This window comes from Lacerta agilis, chromosome 10, assembly GCF_009819535.1.
Source record: "Lacerta agilis isolate rLacAgi1 chromosome 10, rLacAgi1.pri, whole genome shotgun sequence".
In the NCBI taxonomy this organism is placed as follows: Eukaryota; Metazoa; Chordata; class Lepidosauria; order Squamata; family Lacertidae; genus Lacerta; species Lacerta agilis.
In genome coordinates this window covers 61,565,737-61,582,827 of record NC_046321.1, presented here as the reverse complement: position 1 = coordinate 61,582,827, position 17,091 = coordinate 61,565,737, and the positions used below count along the sequence as shown (strand labels likewise).

Here is a 17,091-nt window from a genome sequence, read left to right as displayed (position 1 = left end):
CATGCATAGGATCAGCAACTCCAGGTACAGAGCTCTCTTCCCAACATGGAATGCACCCCATTAAGTGAGGAATGTGCTTTTGTTAACATATGAAGCTACTCAGATATACAGCAGTTTGAAGCAACACTGTTGATTCTCAAGATGTTGAATTTTTAGCCTAACTTGCAGGGACTGAGCTGGGTTTTCTAATTCTCAGCAGTCACTTTCGCAACGCTGTCCCTCAGACCTTGGGGGGGGGGGCGGACTATATATCTTGGGGGGAAATGAACGAATTCCTATGCCCCACAAATAACCCAGAGATGCATTTTAAATAAAAGCACACATTCTACTCATGTAAAAACACCAGGCAGGCCCCACAAATAACCCAGAGATGCATTTTAAATAAAAGCACACATTCTACTCATGTAAAAACACCAGGCAGGCCCCACAAATAACCCAGAGATGCTTTTTAAATAAAACGACAAATTCTACTTAATGTAAAAACAGGCTGATTCCCGAACTGTCCGCCGGCCAGATTGAGAAGGCAATTGGGCCGCATCCGGCCCCCGGGCCTTAGGTCGCCTACCCCTGCTCTATCCTGTGGACCATTTCAGGCCTGGCCCCATTTGACCTGCAAGACCGCTTTGGCCAAGCCACATCCAGCTAACCTTCCCCCTTACGACATAAATGGCATCAGGTGTGGTGCAGGAGTGCGTCATCTGATGCCACCAATGACACCTGGCGGGGGCTCCAAACTTGGCCCACGGGAGGCGGAAACCCTGCTCTACATTACCTGTTCTTTGGAATAGTGACGATTTCCCACAATGATTTGCCCTTGAACTCCCAGTCGTGCAATAGGTCAATGCAACTGGTTGTTAAGCAGAAGATTGGTGGGATGAGCGCACCCAGGAATGGCTGCGGGCAGGATCCCTGCATTGCAGGGGCTGGGGCTGGGGCTGGGTGAGCCTTGGGTCCTTCTGACTCTACAATTCTAAGGCTGGCGCGTTGCGTTCTGCTGGGAAGGTTCACAAGTTGTGCAGACCCACCTTAGCACAAGAGCCTGCAAACACGTCCCCCTTCCCCACGGGACACTGAAGACCTCCTGTTAAGCTACCAGCGATCTGAAATGGTTGATATATATAAAGTATCTGTAGGCTGCCAATCATTAACTGGGATACCGAAGCGCTTTGACAGTAATAAATTACAGAACCAGTCCAAAAACCAAACCATTAAAAATAAACCCAGTTCAGTATAGGTCTAAGCAGTTAAAAAAAAAATCAAGCCACATCAAAGAATGATTACTTCACTTGATTCTCCTGATTGTGCAAACTGGCTTCAACCAAGGAGTCTGGGTAGCTCAGTTGGTTAGAGCGTGGTGCTGGCAACGCCAAGGTTGCAGGTTCGATCCCCGTATGGGGCAGCTGCATATTCCTGCGCTGCAGGCGACAGTAAATGATCCTTTCCAACTCTAGAATTGATGGTTCTAAGGAGTCGTTGGCCATGATGCTAAGTTGTTCCTCCGATCGTGTAAGGGGGGGGGGCACATTTCTGCCAACTCTCCCTTCCACCTGCAGTCCACTACACCAAATCCTCTACCAATCCCAAGGCTCTCCAGGGGCTGCAGAGAAAGGAAAACCATGTCCTATGTGCATGAACTCTGTTGCATTCATGGAAAGAAAATGAAGACCCAAGCTATTTTGTTTTCATTTAAAGCACATTTTACAATCTGCTGGTGTTTTGTGCCGGTTACTTCCACTTGGTCTCTTTTCTGCATCTCCCAGGCCCTGTGAACAGCTGCCTGGCCATACAACCCTTTCAGACAATTCCCCTCCAAGAGATGTACAGAAGGGAATCACGGTATGTTTTTTGAATGCAAAGGTGTTCTACGCAACACCCTATTGCTTTGAAGCCAGGAGTGTGTGTTCGAATTGCATTGATAAGTTGCAAGGGTTTCAGTTATAATTTGGGGGGAGGGAAATTGGAGTGAGTGACGGCCTGAGAACTTTGATACCCGGGAGTCTTTAAATCGACACCCCCAGCTACAAAGCAGTCGTAATTCAGCTGGTCGTTTCGAACGCACGCGTGGCGTTTGGTTTCGAGCAGCTCCTAAGACGGACGTTATTTGCACAAGGGCACCAGGGGTGCAAAACCCTGGCCAAGTCACTGCTAACACCCCCCCCCAACTGAATTTAATGCAACTTTGCACTTAACAGCATTGGGAACAGTCCTAGCTCCCCCCCCCCCCCTGGCAGCCCAGCGGGACTTTATGGAGCATCAGGGGCACTGCCATATCTGGGGCGGCCGGGTTGGAGGCAGGCAGATTGCTATGCCAGCCTGCAGCCGGCCTGCAAGAGCTCAGCTGTGCCCCTGGGAAGACCTGCTGGTGCCGTTGATGGGGATCCTGCTGTGGCCAGAAGGGGGCGCTCACTAAACTGGTGAGTCGATGGTGGCTGCCTAAGCCAACCCGCTCCGTTGCCTGGCAGCCATAAGCAACAAGGAACTCCATGCTAGTGAGTTAGCTTGCTGCAGGAACAGTCCCTGCTCTTCCACTTGATTTCTGTACAAGGGAAGGGAAACTGTTTCATACATAGCTAGCTTGAAAATGCAGTGGTCTGGCAGAGGGGAGGGTGCATCGCTCCGTCCGTCTTCCACTTCCGTTTCCCCTTTAACACCAGCCTGCTAAATGGCTGGCATGCTGTATTTTCATGCTGGCTACAAAATAAACGACTTATGCCTTTCTGGCCAGCATGGAGATGCATGGTACCAGCCTCTTAGCAGTCTTGATATTTTTGGAGTGGTGGTTACTGCCGCAGGCCTCAGTGCCTAGTTGTTATTGGAGCATAGTCACAGGAGGACGGGTGAAAATAAAGCATGAAAATGCAGGCCATTTGTTCCCTCCAGGCCCACGCAGAGGGGGCCCCGGCCAGATACACTTGCCCCAAGCCTTGGAGATCTAAGCTCGCCAAGAGGCCCTGCAAGGGATCAGCTGCTTTTTTGTTTGAGTCGAAACAAAATAAAAAATTATTTCCAGTAGCACCTTAGAGACCAACTAAGTTTGTTCTTGGTATGACCTTTCGTGTGCATGCACACCTCTTCAGATACACTGAGACGGAAGTCACCAGACCCTTAAATACAGTGAGGGAGTGGGGAGGGGTATTACTCAGAAGGGTGGTGGGAATGGGTGATCAGCTACGTCAAAGGATAAATGGACATAAATTTGATATCAGGAATCACAAGACAGAGAAACCAGTAGGAGAACACTTCAATCTCCCAGGACATTCTATAAAAGATCTCAAAGTAGCTGTCTTAATACAAAGGAATTTCAGAAATAGACTGGAAACAGAAGCGGCTGAATTGCAACTAATCACCAAACTTAAAACCATGGAGAAACCTGGTCTGAACAAAGACATTGGATTCTTATCTCATTATACATGACAAAGCTATCTTTAGCCATCTCACCCCTTGCCTTCCCTGCAGGACTAATTGCAGCCGTTAAGAGTCGTCAACAGGTTTTCCACACCTATCAGCTGATCACCCATTCCCACCACCCTTCTGAGTAATACCCCTCCCCACTCCCTCACTATATTTAAGGATCTGGTGACTTCCGTCTCGGTGTATCTGAAGAAGTGTGCATGAACACGAAAGCTCATACCAAGAACAAACTTAGTTGGTCTCTAAGGTGCTACTGGAAAGAATTTGTTATTTTGTTTTGACTATGGCAGACCAACACGGCTACCCACCTGTGTTTGAGTCGAGTAACTTTATTCTAGCAGGACTCCCGCCCTGGGGCCTCCGACAAGCTCCGCTCGCCCCACTCTGTATCAAATACTCAAGTCTATGTACGCATAGCGGCTTAAAATGCAGTGAGGTCCTTTGTCCCCGCTGTCACATCTGCATTTGCTGTGCAGACCAGAGAGGGGTTTGGGGCGCCCCATTTCCTGGGTTGAGTCCCCACACCCGCAGCCCCCTCAAACCCCTAGTCGAGGAAGCTGCCGGCAGGTGCGCAACAGCTGTCGGAAGTGGACGCACCTCAGCTTAACCTTGGCTTGTGTTTTCAAATCGAGGGGAGCTGGTTTGAGGTCCCTGGCGCCAACTCTGCGGGGCCAAGGCTTCTTCACCCCACAAAAAATTATCTGTGGGAAGGCGAAGAAGGTCAAGCACAGAGCCGAGAGTGGCACGTCTTCAGTGGCCGGCTCGTCCTGTCCACAACAGAGGAGCCGCCAGTCACTGAAGCTGCACCCTGTTGGGCTACACACTCGGCCTCCTCCCGCCGATGCGATGTCGCATGCACGCATGATGTCGCAAGCACACCGGGCCCCCTCAATCTTGGGCGCAAGTTGGCGCCTCTGCTTGAGGTGATGTGTACACAGCCTCACTTTCTTCACAAGACGGTAGCCTGACGTGCATTAAGTCTAAAATCTTCGAAGGCATTCGCAGAGAGGTCCTATTACCAAAATTGATTCTTTACCACAAAACCGTCTACGGCTTTCAAACGTTTATTGACATGCCTGAGGCGCTTGTTTGTCCAGGCGGTTGCCTTCCGATGCTTGATTTTCGTTTTCTTTTATGGAGAACGGGCTTCAGTTAACTTGCTCAGCAGCGCTGCCTCTGAATTTCTTCGAGTGGGGAGTTCTTCTCTACTCCTCTTGCAAAGAGTTTCATGAGTTGGCAGTGGACCCTGCGAGAGGGAAGGAAAGTGCAGAATAAATGCAGATGTATTAACAGTGAGCTAGACCAGTCATCAGGAGGAGCAAACCCCTTTGCTATTCCAGGGGAACGGGTTGTTCACAATGGCACCCCAGAGAAAGTCATGGTTGCCTTCTCATATTGGTGGTGAAGAGCTCGTGTTCCCTAGATGAGAGGCAGGGAATAAATGAGCATTGCAGTTGTGGGTTTTTTTTCAGAAATATTTAATTATGTTACTTAAAATGTGGCATTATTATGGTTGCTATTATCAGTACAGTCGTACTCGAACACCTTGTGACTCGAACGTTTTGGCTCCCGAACAAAGCTGGAAGTGAGTGTTCCAGTTTGCGAACATTTTTTGGAAGCCGAATGTCCGACACGGCTTCCGGTTGAGCGCAGGAAGCTGCTGCAGCCAATCAGAAACCGTGCCTTGGTATTCTGAACGTTTTCGGACGTGAAATGGACTTCCGGAAAGGATTCTGTTTGAGAACCAAGGTACGACTCGAGTATCGTTCCGTTTGGAATGTGGAATGTTGCATTATATTACCTCCGCTGGTTCCCTTTTGGTTGGGAATTACAAACCACTAACAGATTTCTGCAGAAATACGAAAGGATATATTAACAAAACAAAATATTTTGGCCACAGTCTTGCCAAATTTGGGGTTGGTTCACACAAACACATGTCAGGACTCATTAACTGAACATCCACTTGACTAGTCTTTATATTCCTCAAGACATAGGGCCAAACTACGTGTGATGCTAAATATGCATGTACTGCTTTGAAATGGTAAAAGCAGCTGCTGGGTCCTCTGAATGAGGATAAGGAACAGGGGTCAGCAACCTTTTTCAGCCGTGGGCCAGCCCACCGTCCCTCAGAGCATGCGTTGGGCCGGACTATATTGGGGGGGGGGGAATGAACGAATTCCTATGCCCCATAAATAACTCAGAGATGCATTTTAAATAAAAGCACACATTCTACTCATGTAAAAACACCAGGCAGGCCCCACAAATATCCCAAAAATGCATTTTAAATAAAAGGACACATTCTACTCATGTAAAAACACGCTGATTCCCGGACCGTCCGCGGGCCAGATTGAGAAGGCGATTGGGCCGCATCCTGCCCACGGGCCTTAGGTTGCCTACCCACGATAAAGACTGTGAGAAGTGGGCTTTAACTTCCTCCTCCTTCACTGTGGTACCAATGAACTGCAACTCTGCCTTCCCCCAGACACCAGAAGTTGCTATTCAGCACGGAGGTAGGTCTGAAAATTCAAGCATGTTATGACCTCTCATTTTCAAGAGGTCACGCCAAATAACAGATTTCTATCTGCTGTGGAGACCATTTTTTGCAGCTCCCATCAATTAAGGAGCGAGTGAAACTGTTGCATCTTTAAAAGCACAGATCCTTTTTTTCCGGAAAGGGAGATGCTCACATGACTTCAATGGTTGAACAATCCAATGTCTCTCCGTCGCAGTTCCAGGTGCTGCTGGGAGGAATGCAGCAGCAAGCAGGGTGGTCTCTGCAGAAATGGCCAAAGCGATTCTTCTGCATTTTCTCGGCGTTGAAGTCGCCATCCTCTAAATGTTTCGATGTGAACAGAAACTTCTTGATCCGATAAACCTCCACAAAGCTGAAGTCAAACTGGAGAGAAGTGAGAAGAGGCAATCTGTTGCGTTTATTGACTTAAAAACTCAGCAAACCGCTTCTGTTAGTTCTTGCTGTTGCACACTCAAAGCAAGCCAGAGTTCGGTATAAAGAAAGATGTGGGTCACAGATTTCAAATGGCTTCGGCACATCTAAATCTGCATTGGGTTGTGACAATTCTGCTCACCCCCATTGTGCAACCCAGACACTGAGGACGAGTGGGGGTTCCCTTACTGCGAGAAGCAAAGTGTGGTGTAGTGGTTAAGAGCAGTGGACTCGTAATCTGGTGAACCGGGTTCGCTTCTCTCCTCCACATGCAGCTGCTGGGTGACCTTGGGCTAGTCACACTTCTCTGAAGTCTCTCAGCCCCACTCACCTCACAGAGTGTTTGTTGTGGGGGGGGGGGAGGAAGGGAAAGGAGATTGTTAGCTGCTTTGAGACTCCTAAAGGGAGTGAAAGGCGGGATATCAAGTCCAAACTCTTCTTCTTCTTCCAAATCCAAAGCAGGCAGAGGGCCTTCTCGGTAGTGGCACCTGCCCTGTGGAATGACCTCCCATCAGATGTCAAAGAAATAAACAACTATATGACTTTTAGAAGACATCTGAAGGCAGCCCTGTTTAGGGAAGTTTTTAATGACTGATGTTTTAATGTATTTTTGATCTTTTGTTGGTGAGTGGGGTAGAAATAAATTATTATTATTATTATTATTATTATCCATCTGTGTTCACCTGGGGCATGTTGAACCAGCTGGATGTCACTAATGACGCCTGGCTAGTCATTTACAAACAAATTTGGATCTGGGTCCTCCTCAAAAATCCTATAAGGCAGGTCAGAATTATTCCCATTTTACAGGTGGAAAACTGAGTGTGAAATACTGAGACTTGCCCATACTATCCAGGAAAGAGAGTGACCCTCTGCAATGTTAATGGAATGCACATTGCAAAATGAATAGCTGTTTCCTCAAGACCTTCGGATTGGTCACTTCCTAGAATGGTATTTGAGTAGCTCCTATTACGTGCTCAGGAAGAGGCACTGTAAACTTTTATTCCTTGATATTCAATAGATGCACCTTCCCCCATTCTCAACTACAATGTCCGAAATGAATCAAATTTAATTCATAACAAAATATTCATATACCACCATTTATTTTAAAAGAGTATCAGGACTGTACATAAAACCATACAATTAGAAAGAAAACCATACGGAAAAGTTAACATCGGGAACCAGCAAACTGTGGTGTAAAGAATTGTCTGCAGAAGACTGATGGAATAGAAACCTTTCCAGCATGATGAGATGCTAGGCAGGTTGAGCTAACATTTTTTCAAAGCTTGGTCCTGATCTGCTGTCCTCACTGCCAAACCAAATATGACCTAACTACACTGAGAAGAAGAAGAAGAAGAAGAAGAAGAAGAAGAAGAGGAGGAGGAGGAGGAGGAGGAGGAGGAGGAGTTTGGATTTGATATCCCGCTTTATCACTACCCGAAGGAGTCTCAAAGCGGCTAACATTCTCCTTTCCCTTCCTCCCCCACAACAAACACTCTGTGAGGCGAGTGGGGCTGAGAGACTTCAAAGAAGTGTGACTAGCCCAAGGTCACCCAGCAGCTGCATGTGGAGGAGTGGAGACACGAACCCGATTCCCCAGATTACGAGTCTACCACTCTTAACCACTACACCACACTGGAAGTGAAGGGATATTTCCTCCCATCTGGCATACCATTTTCCAAGTTTCTAACCCAGCTTTGGACTTGGCGGTGGGGTAGGAACATACCGCCTCCTTTCCTGCTGTCCTGGAGCTGCCTTTAGAAAGTTAAAAAGGGATGCTGCTGCCACCCACTTGGTGGTGAAAGTGGAGGTTGCGCTCTGCCACTGAGGATCATGTCTGTGTCTATCTGTGGAGATGGCGCGCAGGAACTTTGCAGGGCTTAGTTTATTTTTCAATACAATATTTTAAATTGTTCCATAGTTTATAAATGCTGTAAGGTAAAAGGTAAAGGTAAAGGACGGTTAGGTCCAGTTAAAGGCGACTCTGGGGTTGCGGCGTTCATCTCACTTTCAGGCCGAGGGAGCCGGTGTTCGTCCACAGACAGCTTTCCGGGTCATGTGGCCAGCATGACCAAACCACTTCTGGTGCAATGAAACACCGTGACAGAAACCAGAGCACACGGAAACGCCGTTTACCTTCCCGTTGGAGCGGTACCTGTTTATCTACTTGCACTGGTGTGCTTTCAAACTGGTAGGTTGGCAGGAGCTGGGGCAGAGCAATGGGAGCTCAACGCCGTCATGCGAATTCAAACTGCCGACCTTCCGATCGGCAAGCCCAAGAGGCTCAGTGATTTAGACCACAGTGCCATCCACGTCCCTATAAATGCTGTATTGGTTTGTGAATCATATAATATGACTTTTGCTGCAATTGGGATGCTCAGCTTATATATTTTAGTTGCTTCTTTGTTAATAGTGTTTTATATATTGTAATTGTTTTTCTGGTGAATTGTTGATTGCTCTATATGATTTATACTGCGTTTGTGATGTTCGGGAAGGTAAAACAGCGTTTCCATGTGCTCTGGCTTCCATCACGGTGTCCCGTTGCACCAGAAGCAGTTTAGTCATGCTGGCCACATGACCCAGAAAGCTGTCTGTGGACAAACGCCGGCTCCCTTGGCCTGAAAGCGAGATGAGCGCCACAACCCCATAGTCACCTTTGACTGGACTTAACCATCCAGGAATCCTTTACCATTATCTGTGATTTTCTGTTATTGTTATCTGATGTCTGTAAATCGCTTTGGGAGATATATATATAATAACTTTTTCAAAACACCAACAAAATACATACAACAAACAAATACAACTATTACAAACAAAGTACAGTGGTACCTCGACTTACGAAGTTAATCCGTTCCGAAGGCGCGCTCGTGTAAGTTGAAATCTTTGCAAGTCGAAGCCGCCATCTCGGAACGGGAAAAAACTTCGCAAGTCGAAAAAACCACATTGAAAACCTCGTAAGTCGAGGCATCGTGCCACCGCTTCCCCTTCGTAACTCGAAAATTTCGGAAGCGGCGGCCATTTTTCCGCTTCCGGAGGTCATTCGGAAGTCGAAAAATGCGGAAGTCGAGTCGCTCGTAGGTCGAGGTACCACTGTATAAAAATAAAAAATAAAAACTATTACAAACAAACTACAAAAATAAAAAATAAAAGTTAGAAAAAATTATTCATTATAAACTGCTTCTTTTCTTAACATTGTGAATTGACTTCCTTTGGGATATATAATAAACCAAATAAAAATCAAATCAACAGACCCATCCCTTCAATTGTACAGCTCTGGGGTGGAGAGTTCTGTTTCTTGGAGCCTAATGGAACGCTGGGAGCAGAGATCATTATTTATAGAGCGCCATAAACAGGCTCCTGCCCCAAGGAATATATACCATTCATAAAGTACAGAGCATGGGAGAAACAAATAACTACCGTAGGCGGCGGAGAGCAGCCTGAGGTGGAGGGAAGGGACCCTTGATGCTGAGAGTACCCAACACTGCCTGAGGACCCCGGAGACATCTTGTAGAAGCAATAGGCAGGAAGAGAGCTCAGTGGTGGAGGGGCTGTCGGACGCTCCTGGGGCTGGACACCGACCGAGCCGGTCAGGGACAGAGGGGGAGATGGCAGTTCCATCGCCCCAATTATGTAGGGGGCTTAAACGGAAGGAAGGAAGGAGGAGACTTGGGGTCCCCAAGTTTCTTTGCCGGAGGCAATCTGAGAGTGACTAAGACGGTCATGGAATTTCGAGCTCTGTCTTGTACATATCTGTATAACAGGTACGTCCAACAGGTAGATCGTGATCTGCCGGTAGATCACTGGACACCTGTGGTAGATCACTGGTACATCACTGGCTCCCCCCAAAGAAGCTCAACAACCTTGCCCCCCTAAAAAAAGCTCAATATTGTTCCCCTGCACCCCCCCCAAAACGGGGCCTTCCTCCTCTTAACAACTTAGACCTGAACCCCCAAAACAGGGCTCTCCTTCCTAAAAAAAAATCAACTTTGACCTGAACCCCCAAAAAGGGGTAGATCACTGCCAGTTTTTAACTCTGTGAGTAGATCACAGTCTCTTGGGAGTTGGCCTCCCCTGCTGTATAATAAACTGCTGTAAATATACAGATCCTGAGTCACCGCCTTTTTACTTGTGAGGAGCACCACAAACCCTTACACTGTCTTCCTTCGATGTTATTAACCAGTTTTGAATTTGGCCTTTTCAAATGAGGAAACATAATAATAATTTTTGGGAGTGTGTGTGTGGATTCTGAAACTCATTTGTCGGCTGTAGGGGGGGGGAGCGGGGGAACCCAAGGTAGTTCAATATGCATCAGCGCAAGGAGAGGAGAAATGTCAGGGCTGGGGGGACTGCAGCAAACATGTACTGTCCAGGCAGGGATCTGAGCCAAGCAGCTGGGCAGTCAAGCTGCTCAGCAAACTCAAGCTCCTGAATCTGAGAAATGAGCAGCTCAGCCCAGATGCTGGACTTCTGCCTCCCATCAAGACTCCAGCTAGCATGGCCGACAACCCGAAAACATACAAAGGACCACAGCTTCCTCACCACTGCTGTGCTGGGCCAGGTAGGACCTGTGACCCCTTTGACCGCTTGCTTGTTGTAACTCGCTCTACGCGGGGCTGCCCCTGAAGCTGACCCAGAAACTCCAGCGGGTGCAGAATGCCGCGGCGAGGCTCCTCACGGGGTCTTTGCCGCAGGACCACATTCATCCAGTGCTTTACCAGCTGCACTGGCTCCCGGTGGAGTACAGGGTCAGGTTTAAGGTGCTGGATTTGACCTTTAGAGCCCTATGCGGCTTAGGACCCTCATACCCAAGGGACCGCCTCTCCTGGTATGTCCCGGGTAGGACCTTAAGGTCCTCAAATAATAATTTGTTGGAGGTCCCGAGCCACAAGGATGCTAGGTTGGCTTCAACTAGGGCCAGGGCCTTCTCAGTACTGGCCCCGACTTGGTGGAACAGTCTGGCACAAGAGACCAGGGCCCTGTGGGATTTGGCATCTTTCCGCAGGGCCTGCAAGACGGAGCTGTTCCACCTAGCCTTTGGGCTGGTTTCAGTTTAACCCTGATGTTTCGTTCTTTTGGTGTGATTGGTGGGCTACTTAAAAATGAGGCTGCAGTTTAGATATAATTTTAAATTGTATTTTAATCTGTATTTTAATGAACTGTTTTATGTTTTTGTTGTGATTTTATTGGTGTTAGCCGCCCTGAGCCCGGTTTGGCAGGGAAGGGCGGGGTATAAATAAATTATTATTATTATTATTATTATTATTATTATTATTATTATTATTATTATTATTTCTTGCTGGGAAAGGTCGATTTCATACAGCAGTGGGAATCTAGCCAGCTCTCTCCTCTGGCCAGCTTCTGCAATAGTGCAGTCAGTATCAATAAAGCACTCGCCTCCCACAGTCACTACTTTTGAGATTCCTAACGCATTACAAGAACTTCCACCTGCCAAACTTTCCCCCTTGCCACAGACCAATTAGCGGCGCAGAAAACCAATTCAGGCGAGCAGCTGGCAACTCCACTTTTGCCGGAAAGAGTTTTAACGCCATAGGCATCAAAATCCTTGGTGTTTCTCCTCCCCAACCCGGCAAAACAACAACAACAACAACAACCCGTAGGCTGCTATCGGAGCTTCTTTCAAATTATGCCCAATCTACATTTGTGTTTTTGCAATGAGGGCACGGATCGGCATCGAACATCACCCACCGTTTCAACCCTTTCAATCCGCCACATCAGATACACACCTGGTCGTCCCGGTTCGTATGCCTGATGAGGTACCTTAGGAAATTGAATCGGGAGCATTTGCGAACCAGAATGAGGTCTGCAGAGCCGTCTGCCAAGTGAGCAGCTGGTGAAAGGCCTTTCGGGCTCCGTGGGCAGGCACAACTTATATTTGCGGTGTTGATGGCCAGAAACTTTCCCCGGATGACTTTCCATTCTCCTTCGTCATCCCCTTAAAAATGCAAACAGGTATATTCAGCGTAAGGACGTTCAGTGGTTGCTCATGAAGGATCAGCCAAACGCAGAACTTCTAAAGTAAGTTCTTTATTGTGCAAACTATCTACAATGCAACAAAAGTTTCAACGTCCATCTCCTAACTAAGCAGAGTCCAGGAATGACTTCTTCCTGTTCTTCTTCCAGCAAAAAAGCCGCGGGATTCTGAATCCCCTCCTCCCTCTCCCACGTCCTTCCTGTCTGTCCCTCAAGAGCGTGGGAACCTGACCCCATTCCCAGCGATCTCCACGATGCTGAGGCTCTGCGATCCTGTCAGAGCCCCTGCACCGCCTTCCTGCTTCCGACTCCCCCTCCCCACTGGAGGAATGGTAGCTTCCGGCAGAGGAGGGGGAGGACGAGCTATGAAAATGCACAGGGGGTTCCCTATACAGCAGACGTTCCTGGGATGCTACCACTCGCGGGGAGGGGGGTTTCCTGACATCCAGCATAGAGGCAGTGGGATGGAGGAACAAACACGATGATTGGGCCACGATCTGGATTTCTAAAGGTGTCTTATGGCATCGCCGATTCTCTTACGCGTGCAGTAATAAACCATGGCACATTTTATGACATGTTCTTTCGTTAGCAAGCTATCCAAGTTAAAAACGCTGCACATTTGTCCTGGGGAACAGGGCTGCAAACTAACCGGCAGGTGAGGTCAGACAAGAGTCAGCGTGTTGACTTGTATCTTCAACGGGGTTTTGATGTGCAGGAATCAGAATGCTTTTTATAGCACTTTTATAGCTGTTGGCACCTGATTCGCTCTTGCTACCTATAGACTGAATTGCTCTAGAAGAAAAGTTACGGGGCCAGAGGCAAGAGATGGCAGAGCAATAAGTGTTTTTGCATTGTAAAAAAAAAAAAAATATGGGCAACTCTACTTGGAAAACAGAAGGCACTGCCAAAGTCGGTTTTATGATGCTAGAACAACAGGGGTTGTGGGTATCCTCTTCTAGTATGTCTGTGGTTATACTTTAAAATGGACATGTTGGGTTGCATCCAGACTAAGCTGGATGCCTCGGTAATGGACTGGATGAGAGCCCACAAACTTAAGCTCAATCCAGATAAGATTGAGGCACTGTTAGTGGGTGGTTCCTCAGCCTGGGTGGATGGGAGCTTGCCTGCTCTTGATGGGGTTACACTTCCTCTGAAGGAGCAGTTTCGTAGCTTAGGGGTACTCCTGGATCCCTTGCTGTCACTCGGCTCGAGGCTTAGGAGGCCTCAGTGGCCTGGAGTGCCTTCCATCAGCTTCGGCTGGTGGCCCAGCTACGCCCCTATCTGGACAGGGATAGCCTAACTACTGTTGTCTATGCTCTGGGAACCTCAAGGTTAGATTACTGCAATGCGTTATACGTAGGGCTATCTCTGAAGATGGTTCAGAAACTTCAGCTGGTGCAGAATTCAGCGGCCAGGTTGCTCACCGGAACAAGACGGTTTGAGCATGTTAAACCTATCCTGGTTCGACTGCACTGGCTACCAATTAGTTTCCGAGCCCAATTCAAAGTGCTGGTTTTGACGTATAAAGCCTTAAACAGCTCAGGACCGCGATACCTCAAGGACCACCTCTTTCCATATGAACCCACCCGGAGCCTGAGATCATCTTCTGAGGCCCTTCTCCGTGTGCCCCTTCCTAGAGCGGTTCGGAGGGTGGCACCACAAGAACAGGGCCTTCTCTGCAGTGGCTCCCCATCTGCTTTCCCCTGAGAGGTTCACCTGGCGCCTTCATTAAGCAACTTTAGGCGCCAGGCAAAAACGTTCCTTTTTAACCAGGCCTTTGGTTGATCTGATTGACATCCTATGCCTTTTTAAAATGTGGCTCTTTGGGGGAGGGGGGTTATTGGGTTGTTGTTTTCATTTTGATTATATCTATTGTGGTTTTTATGTTGATCTTATCTGTGAACTGCCCTGAGACCTCTGGGTATAGGGCGGTATATAAATTCAATTAATAATAATAATAATAATAATAATAATAATAATAATAATAATCTGCAATTTGATCCTATAAAAACTAATGGAGCAAGTTAGTCATGACTTCAGTCCTTGATTTCAATAGGAACTACGTTCAAACAAGTACAGCTGGCATCCTAGGCATGTCTGCTCAGAAGCAAGTCCAACCCATTCTAAGTTAAGACACTTCAGTGGAGATGTGCAAACAGGAAGAAAGGAAAGCACTCACATATGAAATGCAGAATTCGTTTGCAGGGCCCTGTAGCTTCCTTCACAACCCTCATCATTCATACCGAACGATCCATGAATGATGACAAGCAAAAAAGCATCATTTTGAAGAAAGCCTACCTGGTCTGAAACCCATCTGAGCTTCTCTTCTGGGCTTCTGGTTTAATTCAGTTTCTGCAATCATCCAAATTTGCCCTTGCATTTGTTGCTACATCACCCGGCGCATTGAGAGACCAAAATGAACAAGTCTGCTAACCATCCAGGTCTGGTCTTCCATATAGTATAAAATTACCTTTAATCTCTCCCCCATTCTTCTTCTGGTCTATCTCCAGCTGTTGTTTACTTTGCTTGCAAACGCGGCACCTGGAGAAGAAGAGCGAGCCATGTTTTTCCCCCCTCTGCGGTCTGAACCGGGCATTAATGTTTCATTCGTTTAGCCAGACTGTCTGCAGTATGTCAGGCTGTGTTGTAAGCAACATTTTACATGTCATTTAAATGAGAAGCAAGCTAACCTCTGGAGCAGCGCCTGTGAATTCTGCGCCAGAGTTATCTCGAGTTCCGAAGCTACGCTTTCCAAATATTTGAGATTTTGTCGGGGGGCAAACAAGGAAATTTATAGTTGTCGCGTGCTTCAACATTTCTCAGCTGAAGCCCTGCACTGCTATAATGGATGGCTATCGTTTTTCTTAATGTTTCTTTAAAAAAAGCAAAAGCAAAAACAAGTAGGCAGTCAAAGCACTGCCAGTTCTGAAGAGTTAAATCAAGCTGTTGACTCTCGTTACTTTATTTTTTCTTGCTGACTTTCAAAGTGAACTGACACAGAAAACGATCCGTTGTGCTAGAGGGGCATTTGGACAACATCAGGGTGTACCAACCGTGCCTGAGGTCCGCTAGCAAGGCCAGTGATCAGGGATGATGGGAGTTGTAGGCCAAAAACAGCTGGAGGCCCAAGGTTGGGGAACACTGCGCTAGTGCACCCCAATGTTCCTGCTCCTGCTGTGGGCAGGGTCTACTGCCAGCAGTAGCCTGCAAAAAACACAAAATGCATCCCAACAGGGGGTTTCGATGAGAAAAGGGTGGAGCTGGGCCGGCAAGAGATCTTCTGGATCCTGAGCGAGCTCTGCTACCATCATGTGACAGCAACGATCCCAGGCATCTTTGCTGCAGAAAAAAAGGACATTTTTTCTTCCCTCCCTCTTCACCACCTGCTCTGGGTGGTGCGAGCATCAGCGTTGTGCATGCAATCATGGGTTGGAGGGAGGTCGCAGCTCGGCGGCAGATGAGGGGGAAGGCTGGGAATTCATGGGAGAGCCGGAACAACACCCGGATGACACAGTGTCATTAGAAAACATTCCGGACCCTCCTTCTCCCAGAACCTGGCAAGCCTTAAAAGTAGGAGAGCAAAGAGCCCAAAGACAGAGGGCACCCGTAGGAGAGATGAATGAGGAAGTGGGAAAGATGGGGGCGGGGTGGAGATTCACTCGGGACAACGCCATTATCCAAGAGCAGGCATCCTCAAACTCGGCCCTCCAGATGCTTTGGGACTACAACTCCCATCCATCCCTAGCTAGCAGGACCAGTGGTCAGGGATGATGGGAACTGTAGTCCCAAAACATCTGGAGGGCCGAGTTTGGGGGTGCTTGTCCAAGAGGCTGGGTTCTATAGCCTCTCTCTGTAAAGAATGAAATAAAAAGGACGGTAAGAAACCTTTCCTTGTCTTTATACAGTGGTACCTTGGTTCTCAAACAACTTGGAACCCAAACACTGCAAACCCGGAAGTGTTCCGGTTTGTGAACTTTTTTCGGAAGCCAAACATGCTCTGTTTTGAGTGCGGCGCTTCCAATTTGAGTGTTACACTGAGATCTGTCTGTTTTTGCTATTTATTTTGCCTTTTTGTTTTTGTGAATGTGTGGAACCCAGTTCAGCTACTGACTGATTGATTGTGTGACTTCAGTACAGTGGTACCTCGGGTTAAGAACTTACCGTATTTTCCGGCGTATAAGACGACTGGGCGTATAAGATGACCCCCAACATTTCCAGTTAAAATATAGAGTTTGAGATATATTCAACCGCAGATTCTCCACCCGGCGTATAAGACGACCCCCGACTTTTGAGAAGATCTTCCTGGATTAAAAAGTAGTCTTATACGCCAGAATATACAGTAATTCAATCTGGAGGTCCATTCTTAACCTGAAACTGTTCTTAACCTGAAGCACCACTTTAGCTAATGGGGCCTGCCGCTGCACTGCCAGAGCACAATTTCTGTTCTTATCCTGAAGCAAAGTTCTTAACCTGAAGCGTTATTTCTGGGTTAGCGGAGTATGTAACCTGAAGCGTATGTAACCTGAGGTACCACTGTACATTGCTAATTGCTTTCATTTTATGTCTCAGTGCTCTCGTTAGATAGTAAAATTCATGTTAAATTGCTGTTTTACGGGTTGTTTTTAAAAGTCTGGAATGGGTTAATCCATTTTGCATTACTTTCTATGGGAAAGAGCGCCTTGGTTTTGGAACACTTTGGTTTTGGAAGGGACTTCCGGAACGGATGAAATTTGAGAACCAAGGTACCA

General features: G+C 47.5%; 1 protein-coding gene and 1 non-coding gene across 7 annotated transcripts in view; one reads left to right on the top strand and one right to left on the bottom strand.

Moving 5' to 3' along the window:
- The first annotated feature begins 1,325 nt into the window (after positions 1-1,325).
- Positions 1,326-1,399, top strand: TRNAA-GGC. Its single transcript has one exon. It is a non-coding gene; the product is annotated as a tRNA-Ala (tRNA).
- A 2,323-nt stretch (positions 1,400-3,722) lies between these two features.
- The window catches only part of CERK (ceramide kinase), a 53,440-nt gene continuing 40,071 nt past the window's right edge, over positions 3,723-17,091 (bottom strand). For 5 of the 6 annotated variants that reach the window (XM_033162716.1, XM_033162720.1, XM_033162719.1 and 2 more), the window contains 4 exons: positions 14,814-14,884; positions 12,097-12,305; positions 6,099-6,307; positions 3,723-4,657 (listed from right to left, as the gene is read on the bottom strand). In XM_033162716.1, the coding sequence (XP_033018607.1) occupies positions 4,573-4,657; positions 6,099-6,307; positions 12,097-12,305; positions 14,814-14,884 (574 nt within the window). In that variant the 3' untranslated portion in view covers positions 3,723-4,572. The remainder of the gene's footprint in view (positions 4,658-6,098; positions 6,308-12,096; positions 12,306-14,813; positions 14,885-17,091) is intronic. The other variant, XM_033162717.1, reaches the window with a different exon arrangement.